This window comes from Miniopterus schreibersii (assembly GCF_964146895.1).
Source record: "Miniopterus schreibersii genome assembly, chromosome: 12".
NCBI classification, from domain to species: domain Eukaryota; kingdom Metazoa; phylum Chordata; class Mammalia; order Chiroptera; family Miniopteridae; genus Miniopterus; species Miniopterus schreibersii.
Genome location: NC_138112.1, coordinates 57,436,519 through 57,447,613, shown reverse-complemented (window position 1 = coordinate 57,447,613; position 11,095 = coordinate 57,436,519). Strand labels below are relative to the sequence as shown.

The following is an 11,095-nucleotide window of genomic DNA, read 5'->3' as shown; positions in this document are numbered from 1 at the left end:
ACCAGGTTCTCGCTGGCTCTCAGCCCCTAGACGAAGCGCCCCAGCCCAGGGCGGCCTCCCCACCCCCGCCCGAGTGACAGGAGCCGGGGTCCCGCTTGGGGCTTTCCCGGCCTGGCGCGAACGCTCGCGGGAAGGGGAGCCTAGGGGGACGGGGTGGGGGGGCTGGCTCCCGTCCTCCCATCACCCGCGCCTCCTCCCGGCAGGCAGGGGGCTTCCTTCCTTCCCGGGCTATTGAGGCGGGAAGGGGTGGGAGCTGGGGTGCGGTCAGGGGAGTACCTGGGGGCTTCGCGCCCCACCCGCGCCGCCCACAGCCCGCCTGCCTGGGCCCCGCCCCGCCCTCCGGGGACCTGCCTGCGCCCTCCCCGCCCTGGCCGGGGCGCCCACCTGCCCGGGCTGGCCTGGGCGCTCGCGCCCCCAGCGGTCCCTTCCCGCCGCGGCCGGGCTCCCCTGGGCGGGGCGCACCTCCCCAAGTCCCGCAAGGGTTAAGGCGGCCGGGCAGAGAGGCCTGGGGCTGACGTCGTCGGAGCGCTCTCGCCGACGGTGGTTCCCTCGAGGAGGGTGCGAGCGCCGGGCGCTGAAACCCGAGCTCCCGCGCAGCTGGGCTTGGGGAGGTCCCTGGAAGGGCCGCCTGCCCGCCGGCCTCCCGTCCCTCCCCGCAGTCACTCGGGGCTCTGGCCACAGAGGAAGATGGAGCTGGGCTGGTGGATGCAGCTGGGGCTCACTTTCCTGCAGCTCCTGCTCATCGCACCCTTGCCAAGAGGTACTGTGAGTAGCCTTCAGGGCCCCCCAGGAGCCGGGCATCTTTCTTCTGGGGTCTGGTGGGGAGTGGGACTGGGGAGCCCCAAGAGTTGGTGCTGGGGATGGGCTGTGGGGCTGCTTCTAGTCACAGTCCTGAGGGCTCGGCTGGTGGTGCTGGAGCGCCTGCCTCCCTCCCTGAGAATGACTTGGTTTTGTCACCCCAACCTGTGGGACTGAAACTGCCTTAGGAAGGGGTACCAGCTCCAGTTTTATTCATTTATTTTATTTTGTTTTAACTTTTTAAGGCATAAAATGACCTCCAGGAATCTGTCCAGCCTGAGTTACCCACTCTGATTTGCAAACACTAAGTTTCCCCTAGAAAGAGCCCCCTCGGAGGTGAGCGGGGAGGAGAGAAATGAATCGCGGGCAGGGCGTGCAGCAAGGGCGTCCCTGCCGGTGTCTTGCTTGGTGAGATGTTACTGTCACATCCCTTCAGAACAGATCCCTGCCTGGGAGAGCTCCTCAGTCAGCATATGTGTTTCCTTCCCGATGAAAGTGAGAAAGGAGAAGAAAAAGCTGAGGGTAAAAGTGCAAGTTGTTTCTGGGGATGCACAGTGTTTGTTTAGAAAGAGCTCTGGCTTCTCTGTTTTTCACATGTCATTTTCTGAGCCGCAAACCCATGTCAACCGGGCTCCCGGGGCAAGTGCGGCTGAAACCAGATACCGAGCTTCTGGGAGCCTCTGGAGCTGGAGGTAGAAGCAAGGGACTGGCAGGCAGGGAAAGGGAGACTTCTTAGGAGCATCTGTCCTTATTATGGCCCTAGGGGAGAGGTGTCAGGAGGTAAGGTGACATCTCTGGGGTAAGGCAGATTGCATGTGCAGATGTAATAAAACAAAGCAGCCTTGCATAGGAGCAGGGAGTGTGAGCTTTTGCTGCTTCCCTTCTGTGCTGGTCACCCGTCATCTATGCTGTTACCTGTCACCTGGGCTCTACCTGAGAGGTGGGTGCTCCGTTGCTGCAAGTAGCTGGCAAGTTTCCCGAGAGTGAACATAAAGTCAAGATTCATGACAGAAGCCCCATTTTGGTTAATACATCCCACCTGCCTATAGCTTGCTAGCCATAGGTGAAATCTTTCTTGGTGATTTGTTCTCAAGCTGGAGAGAGGGTTTCATATGAATTTTGTCTCATCTGGAGCAGCCCCAAAGATCATAATGAAGAAGGAAGGTGCCTGATAACCCATAAAGCCAGAAAGTTGCCCAGCGGTCAGGTGACGACTTTGCATGAAGACTGCTTGCTGCTCCATCTCTGCCTTTTGGAGCAGAACCTCCAGGGTTGGTGGCCCCAGGCCAACTCTTGGGCCAACTCCAGAAGAGCCTGGCTCCTTTCAGAGCACCAGGGCTCAGAGGACCAGTTTCCTCACGGCTCCATCAACACTCCCCTGCTGCTTTTTTTATAATGTGGCAGGTGAGGCGTCTCAGACCCATAAAACTTAAAAAAAAAAAACCAACCCGGAGCTCAGCTACCCCTTTTTTCTTGCTCAGGATCTGAAAAATCCATTTGTTCCTGACCTGAGAATCTTTTACCTTCTGCTGTGGAAAAGCTTCAGGGAGGGTGCGTGGATTCCTGGCAGCCAAGCTGTGGGCTGAACCGCAGAGCAACTTCGCGTGTCCAGCGAGGATAGCTCAGCTGTTGAGCGGTCACATGTAGAGGGAAGGCGGAGGGATGGTGTGGAGAAGGCAAATATTTCTTTAAGTAGTGAATAAGTCCACTCCCTGCTGGAATCTAAATCTGGCCCCGGCAAGAGAAGCCTGGGAGCGCATCTCCTCTAATTGCTTTTTTAAAATGAGTGCTTGATGAAACGCAAGCATCCACTGGAAGGCACAGGAGATGTTGTTGCTCATCGGCATGGGACGCATGTTGGAGGATGTGAAGCCAAACATCAGGCCAAGTGATAACCCAACATAAATAGCATGTGAGGGAGAAACCCAACTCCACTGACTTCACCAAAGAGCAGCAGCTCTGCCAGCAGGATTCTGCCCAAGAGGAAAAACTCATTTAAAATATGTGACTCTTGGGAATGAAACCTTAATACGGATAACTCCACAAGTGTGGCTTCCAACAGACATTAGCGTGTGGAGGGGACCAACATAAAGGCAACGGGGGAAGGTAATTTGAAGCACAGCTATTCCGTGGGCAGGAGAAGGAGCTGAGAAAGGGGATGTGGAAAGAAGGCAGGGGGGAAGGAGTGGCAAGAAAAATTAGATGTTGGTTTCTAATGAGATGTGTTAGCAAATTCCAGGGAGAGAGCTATGAAAATTGGGCCTTCTTGGCAAGGGTGGATTTTTGTGGGGACCATGGAGAGGGTGTTTCCCTGATATATACTCCGAAAACTCCTGGCTTCTCCCCAACAGGAAAATAATTTAATGGTGGGATCATGGAGTTTGGGAGCTGGGAGTGACTTTAGAGATCATTTAGTTTGAGCACTTTGTTTTTTCTTAGAGAATTTTTATGACTTTATCTTCAGATTCAGAGGACAGTGAAATTCACCTATAAGGGTTTATGATGTGCCCTGCCTTTGAGCCAAATGCTTTACATGCAGCCATTCTCGGTCCAGCCCACTAAGGTAGTGCTGTTGCTCTCCCTGTTTCACAGATGACGTTTAGAGGGGTCCTGTGACCTGCTCAGGGATACACGGGCATAGTTCCTCGAGAGATTAAACATTTGACCCAGCAATGTCACTTCTGAGTGTATACACAAAAGGAGCGAAAGCGGGGACTTGAACAAGATATTCATACACCAGTGTCCAGAGCAGCATCATTGCCAATAGCCAAAAGGTGACAACCCAAAATGCCCATCCACAGACAAAGAAAACATGGTATATACATACAATGGAATATTATGCAGTCCTAAAAATGAATGAAATTCTGACACATGCTGCGACATGGATGAACCTTAAAGACATTATGCTAAGTCAAATAAGCCAGACAAATACTGTATGATTCCATTTATATGAGGCACCTAGAGTGGTCATATTCATTGAGAGTAAGTAGAACAGTGGTTGCGCAGGCTGGGGGAGGAGGGGTGAAGAGTTACCGTTTAATGGGCACTGGGTTTCTGTATGGGATCATGAAAAAGACCTGGAGATGGATGGTGGTGATGGTTGCACAAGTCACTGAACTGCATGCTTAAGAGTTATTAAAATGGCAAATTTTATGTTATTTATATCTTCCCACAATTATAATATAAAAATAATACACAGCAGATTAGTGGAGCCTGGGGTGAGCCCAGACTGTCCTGAGCTCCAGCTCACCTGGTACCTGCCTGACTTTAGCTTACTCCTCTAAAGGATCAATTCATGATGCTGATGCCCATCTAATCTCGGCAAGGCTTTAGGACACACATGGGGTGGGAGGGGAGAGTCCTTAGTAGCTCCGGTTTTGGTGGTACCGTTGCTAGGTCTTGCCTGGCTGTGTGGCAGGAGACACTGTGGAGCTAAAGGTCTGCTAATGGGCAGCCTTTGGCCCAAAAGGCCTAAAAAGATATGGAGTAAGACACAGTGCTTGCAAATGTTTTGAACCTGAATGCTTTGAGGCAGGCCGGGTCCTCTCTATGGCTTGACACCCCAGCTTCTCAACCCATCCATGTGTTACCGTCTAGTCTCTATTGACATTTGAGGTCTTGACCTCCATTCCTGAGAGGGACAGAGCAGAAAGGAAGGGTGAAAGAGGGAAGCTAGGTGCTGAATGGGGAGAAATACAAGTGAGTAAAGCCCTTAAGGATTGAGTAGCTGACGGGACTTTTAAAAGTAGGAACATGAGTATATTTTATGTGTATGTGTTATAGAACATGATCGCACCTCTATCACCTTCAAACTCTTTGGTAAAATATTTTACTCTCATGAATGCCCTTGGGAGCGAGCTTTTGGTGGAAACTGAGAACGGGCTGGGTGTTATGTCTGGGTCTATAAGCTACGGACAAAGCACCCTTGGACGTGGTTGCCTAGAAGCAGAGGTTACCTAGAGCATTTAAGTCCCTTGGAAATATCCAGAACTCTTAGGAGTGCATTGGAGTGCCATTGCTATGGACTGTGGGTTTGACTTAAACTTATTTACATCTGGCTAGACAGAAATGGCAAAGATAATGATGTCTGGGGGACCTAGTGACTGGCCTTACATCAGAAAATTATTTCCATCTGCCCCACTGGGGGCAGCCAATCCTGATGCAGGAGAAAATTTGTCTACCTGGCTTCCCTGAGACCAGCTCTTGAAGCTGCATTTGATTTGGGGTAAGTACAAATTGGGGAAAGTTCCATTTCGGTGACAAATGAGGGTAGGTTGTGAACATTCCCCCCAGATGGGGGAGCACCTGTCACCCTCACTTTGTGGATATTTGAAAGTCACAAGACCCCAGGTCCCTCTTCTCTTATTTTATTTTAAAGGAGAGGGAAATGCAGTGTTTACAATGTCCAGTTCTTAAATTCCAGGGCAGAGGACTCAGAGACCAGCCAGAGCTCTGAAAGCTACCAGAGCAGAGGCAGAAAGTCTATCAGGTTCCAAGGCTGGTTTATGTTTCAGGAATTCTGTTTGTCAGTCATCACATGTTCTAGGACAAAGCATTAGGTTTATGATGGAGACAAAGGAGTAAAAATGGAGGAAAAACCAAACCTTGTACCTGTAAACAAAACCACTCAAGGAAGGCAGAGAGTTGGCTGGAGAAGCTCCACTCAGTCTATGGGACCTACTCCTCTTTCTTACTCAACCCTACTCCTTTCATTTTCCCTGATTGCCATTATCAGTAAGACAGGTGTGGATCCCGTGTATGTTGAGAGGAGAGTAGGAAGGGGTAGGTGGTAGGTTGAGATTGGAGTACAAAAAGGTAGGTGGTAGATTGAGAGCAGAGTAGGAAGGGGTAGGAGGTAGGTTGAGAGTAGAGTATGAAAGGGTAGGTGGTAGATTGAGAGTAGAGTAGGAAGGGGTAGGAGGTAGGTTGAGAGTGGAGTAGGGAGGGGTAGGAGGTAGGTTGAGAGTGGAGTAGGAAGGGGTAGGTAATAGGTTGAGATTGGAGTAGGAAGGGGTAGGAGGTAGGTTGAGAGTGGAGTAGGAAGGGGTAGGAAGTAGGTTGAGAGTGGAGTAGGAAGGGGTAGGAGGTAGGTTGAGAGTGGAGTAGGAAGGGTTGCACATCAAATTCTTCACCCTTGATGATGGAAACATCAACGATGAAGCCTCATTGGAGGGGGCTCCCATCCTATCATAGCTAAGGGACCTGATCTGAAATAATTTAATGGGTTTGTGGTAAATACCAGGCCTTCTTCTCTGTGCTTTATATGTGTTTGTTTAATCGTCACAATAAACCTAGGAGGTAAGTGGTAGTGTTACGATCCCCAGTTTACACATGCAGAACTTAGGCAGGGTGAGGTTCAGTGTTTGCCCAGGCCACATAGCTGAGTTTCATGTCTTCAACCCAGACAGTCTGACTCCATAGTTGATGCCCTGAAACACTACACAACACTCACACAGTAAGCAGTGGGTCCAACTAGAATGGATCTATTGGCTGTATTTTTCCCAAATCATGAGACCATGGTGTTAGTAAAGAAATCCCGTTATCCCTTGGATATTCTAAGTGGTCAAAATGGCCCAAGTAAGGTCATGTGCTCACTGGAAGCAGAGTGGATGTGGGAGAAAGGAGAGAGACATCAACACCCCAAGGTCACAGAGAGAGGTATCCACTCATGGAACCCAAGAGGAGCCACTCCCTAAAGGAAACAGGTGGTAAGCAGACCAAATATCCAGCCAGTTGTGCACAGGCTCATGCGTCTCACTCTGATTAGATGTGGGAGGTAAGAATTTCTTTGTCCCATGGTCAACTTTAAAAATCAAAATCATGTGTCTACTTGCTGAGCATCAGAATTAAGGATGAGACATGTTTCTAATCTGCTCCTTTATGGGTTTATTCTGCTAAGAGCACCAATGTGCAAGCTCTTAGGCTGTGGAATGGGAGGAGCAGGCCTGGAATCAGTACGGGGAAGCATTTTTTCTTCTTTTTTCACATAACACAGTTGATGGATATTGCAGGGGATGGAGATATGATCCCTTTCCATTAATACTAAGATGGGTTTAACCAGTTCATTTCAACTTCTACTAGACACTGATGTTCAGGGTCTTATGTCAAGGGGTTAAGAGAAGTGCCCCCCACCCCCCTGATTGGCTGAGCAGCAATGAAGACACCTATTCCTGTCATCCTTCTGCCTCTGGAGTTGGGAAAAATGCCCTTACTCCTGCATGTGGGCATCTTTACCACCACTCTCCCTGAGGTTCTGGCTGTCTCAGAGGGTCGAGTTAGTGGTTTGGCAGCAGGTATTTGTGCAAGTAGAAGTCTGGTCATTTGGTTTGGTGATTGGAAAACCAGGGCTGCTGCCACCAGAACAGAGTGAGGTCCACATTCAGACAACTTTAGTTTATGGGGAGGCGCAGCATGTGTCCTCATAAGTTGAATTCATGATGTTAAAAGATTTCCAGCCAGTTTAATGGAAAACCACTGGATGGAAGGGGGATATGGGCCCATTCACTTCAAATCAAGTGAATTATCTGAGGACTCCAAGGAACTAAAATATCAATGTTTTTCAAACCCAGTTCCATGCCCATTTACTTCATAGGGTTCCTTTGAAGATGATCAGTTAATGCCCCATATCATGGGATCCCATCTTAGGAGCCAACAGTGATGGTGGAGAACATCTGAGATGTCTAGGGCAATTCCCTGAGCTTAGCTTCTATATTAAATAATTTTAGTAATTAGTTTATGTGTGCCATGAGATGAAAAAGGTTGAAAATTGTTGTTATACCATCAGTGGAATTAGGGCCCCATGGAATATAGTTTGGAAAACTCTGGTCTCTTGCCCATAATGAGCAAAACATTGAAGAATATCTGGCTATTTCAGAGGTAGGGTAAGAGGAGAATTTTTAAACCTGCAAAACATGGGCTTCTCTTCAGACTTCTGCTGAGGGATGTGCAGGAAGTCTGGTGTCCTTGCCATTTAACACTTGTTGAGATGTTGAAAGAACCAAGTAGGTGGTCCCCTCCACGCTCCTGTGAGAAAAGCTTCGCCAACACTGACCTGCGTGGTTCACCGAGGAAATTCATTTCTAATATTCGAGTTGCTTAAAGTGATGTGGATGATCTGGGATCACTGGATGTTGTGGGAGTGGAAAGAGCTGACTCGAATTCCTGACTAGATTGTATCTTTGGTGACAGCTACACTGTCTGCTCTTTAAAAATAAGGAGAATATTTGAGCATTCTTCTAATCCCTGGGAACACTGAGTTCAAGGTCCAATTGATCACCAATTACCCTCTCCCCTTCCCCCTCTAACACACACACACACACACACACACACACACACACACACATGCTCTGGTCTACACTCCTTTGTTATTAACCCCCATCTTTCCAGTTCTGGTACAGACTGGTTGCCGTGACCTTGATTTGCATGACCAGGCAGTGGTCTGGGCTGTTTACACTGGGGTGTATCCCATGGAGACAGCATGTGAGTTTGTGCTGCTCGTCAACCCCTCGCTTGCTGTTTCTGGGGACTCCTTTGTTCCTGCATTTGTTAAATATTGTTCTTGTTGTCATGCAACACGGCTTCTCCTTGGCCCTAGCATCGCTTGCCTCCTTTCTCTGCCCAGGCTTGTTTCAGACTGGATGACTCCAGTGGCAATGAGTGAGGAATAAAAGCGGCGGTTTCTTTAAAGGGCTTTCTGCCTCAGTAGACTTGAGTAACCCCTGAGATTCCCAGCGAAGGTTCAGCCCTCACTTGCCCTATTTATGGAATCATCTTCCACACAGATGTCTTGGTATGGATGTGTTCAAGTTCGAACACACATGCACGTAAAAAAATAAAAGTCTAGATGTGGATATGTACACATCTGTGTGTGTATGCATGAACATGTATATACATGGGGTAGAGAGTATTATGTTTTAAAATATGGGCCAGGGTTTGAATCCTGGCTCCACCATTTATGGCTGGTTTTCTTGGGCAAGTTGCTGGACCTCTGTAATGTGGCTTTGCCACCTTCCACCCTGTAGACTGAGGATAACAGTGTCTTTAATATAGGTTTATTGCAGCTGCTAAATAAGATAGTCTATTTAAAATACTCAGTGTAGCTCTGCTAAAAGGGAATACTCAGGATGTTAAAGCTGCCTACTCTCCTTTCTATTATTTTCCCTCCTAGCATGAGTTTCAAGAGGAATTGAAAGGGGAAATACTGGGTGTTCTATATATAGTAGAATGGAAGTTACATGGTCCTCGTGAGGCCCAATTCAGCTTCGCACATAGTCCTATTCCATTCATCTGTGACTCTGTCAGGAAAAAAAATTCCCCAAAGATTCGCCATATATTTATTTCTTTGAGACTTGCTTTGCCCCCTTGGTTTTATCACGCATCTACCTTCCAACTTTGGGGGAAACGCCTTCCATGTGCTGTGCCTTAATTTCCCTGTGGTTGAAGCAGGGCCATGGGTAGATTCTTGCGGGGGCTGAGGGGATGGTGTCTCGCAGAGTAGGTGATTCTGGGTCAATGATGTTGCTTCCCAAACATGAGATGTTGCTCATGCCCACCTGTTGTGATTCAAGGGTGAAGCCAGCCAGGGACCCTCAGGCCAAAAGAAGTCCCTCTTCTTGTTCTAGCTTGCCGAGCTGGAGGAGGTAACTATAACGAGGGCTAGCCTGTGTGAGGCGGCTGCCAGCTTGGGGCTTAGTGAGCCATGGGACATGCCATTATAGATGCATCACCCTCACTCTACATCTCTCCACACTTTACATCTGCTGCTGGCCAGCTGCCTTTGGTAGAAGGAAAATCTGCCTGCCTGGCATCAGTGAACCTGGATGTGTAGACAGTAACACTTAGTCTGGAAGCTCTTGGCAAAGAGGTAAATGTGGTTGACCGACACCCCCATGTAGCCCTGACACACTCACTCAGAGAGAAGGTGTTTAAAGTGTGCAAGATTGGGGAGCAGGCATGATAGTCTGTAGAGTTCTTGAATTGGGGGAAATATAGATTGGATTTTTAGGGTGTAGCTTAAGTTTTATTGTTTTTGACTTAGCTGTTCTAATGCTTTGGTTGATATAATATTTGCTGAGTTCTATTGCCAAGTACTCTTTGATGCAATATTAAGTTCTCTTTTTAGTAGTCAATGCTAATAAAACAAAATAAGATCTTCTGAGCTCATATTGCAATGTTTGAAATAACCCAGAAGCAGCTGTCCTTCAAGGATTTCCAGTAACACAGTTGTTGAAGATAATGGCAAGTGGGGGCTCTTCCAGGATGCTAGAGTTTGGGTTTTGTCCCCTTGGGCTGTGGATGTGTAATTTCTATTTCTAGAAGAGAAGCGGCAGGAGGTGAGGTATGTTCTATTTAAACAGTTATTTAAAGAGGGGGTATTAGAAAAATGAAACTAGCAAATCTGGAAGCAAGGGGGAGGAGCCCAGAAAGCCATGACCAAAACATGAGCAGACTGCTTGAAAATGCCATGTGTGTGTGGGCCTCCAGGAGACAACAGGACTCACCCCCTTCACTCCCTTAGCCATTTGCATCTTAGCCAAACATGTGATGGTGTTTTGTTCTGTAGAGAATACTGATAATGTTTTGCTAAATATGCAGTTTTTCTTTCAAAGCCCTTTGGGTCATTGCCTTCTTCAACTGAAGGAACATCAATAGCTCCATCCATCTATGTCCATCCTCTTGAGACGTGGGGAAAATGCTGTACCAAGGCTTCTTTTCTCCGATTGTCCAGCAGCATAAACGAGAACAGATTGAGGATTAAAATCTGGGTGGTTTGATTCCCAAGTGTGTCCACTTTGCCAGTACTGCATTCTATTTTATTTTATTATTTTATTTTATTTTATTATATTATTTTATTTTTTATTGATTTCAGAGAGGAAGGGAGAGGGAGAGAGGTAGAAACATCAATGATGAGAGAGTCATTGATCGGCTGCCTCCTGCACACCCCCTACAGGGGATCGAGCCCGCAACACCTGGGCATGTGCCCTGACCAGGAATCAAACCCCGATCTCCTGGATCATAGGCTGATGCTCAACCGCTGAGCCATGCCAGCCGGGAGCCAGTACTGCATTATTAATCTGTATAGTCAGAGGTGTGAACTCGCTAGAATCCAGGTAGTGTGTTGGAAAGAATAAGACTTTGGCCCCAGAAAGAGCTGGAAATAATACTTTGAAGGGTGTCTGTGAGGATTCAGTGAGCTGGTATATGCTCACTGGGGGCTCAGATACACACCCATAGGGGTGCTGGGACCCCGGGAGCAGAGGGGGATGCATGAGCAGCCACGTGTGGGGCAATGTGCTGG

The 11,095-nt window shown here is 48.3% G+C and overlaps 1 protein-coding gene across 2 annotated transcripts in view; it reads left to right on the top strand.

Moving 5' to 3' along the window:
* Positions 1-479: 479 nt before the first annotated feature.
* Positions 480-11,095, top strand: part of PAMR1 (peptidase domain containing associated with muscle regeneration 1) — a 63,812-nt gene continuing 53,196 nt past the window's right edge. Inside the window, exon 1 of one of the 2 annotated variants that reach the window (XM_081152991.1) lies at positions 480-760. In XM_081152991.1, coding sequence (XP_081009117.1) covers positions 688-760 — 73 coding nt within the window. In that variant the 5' untranslated portion in view covers positions 480-687. The remainder of the gene's footprint in view (positions 761-11,095) is intronic. The other variant, XM_081152992.1, reaches the window with a different exon arrangement.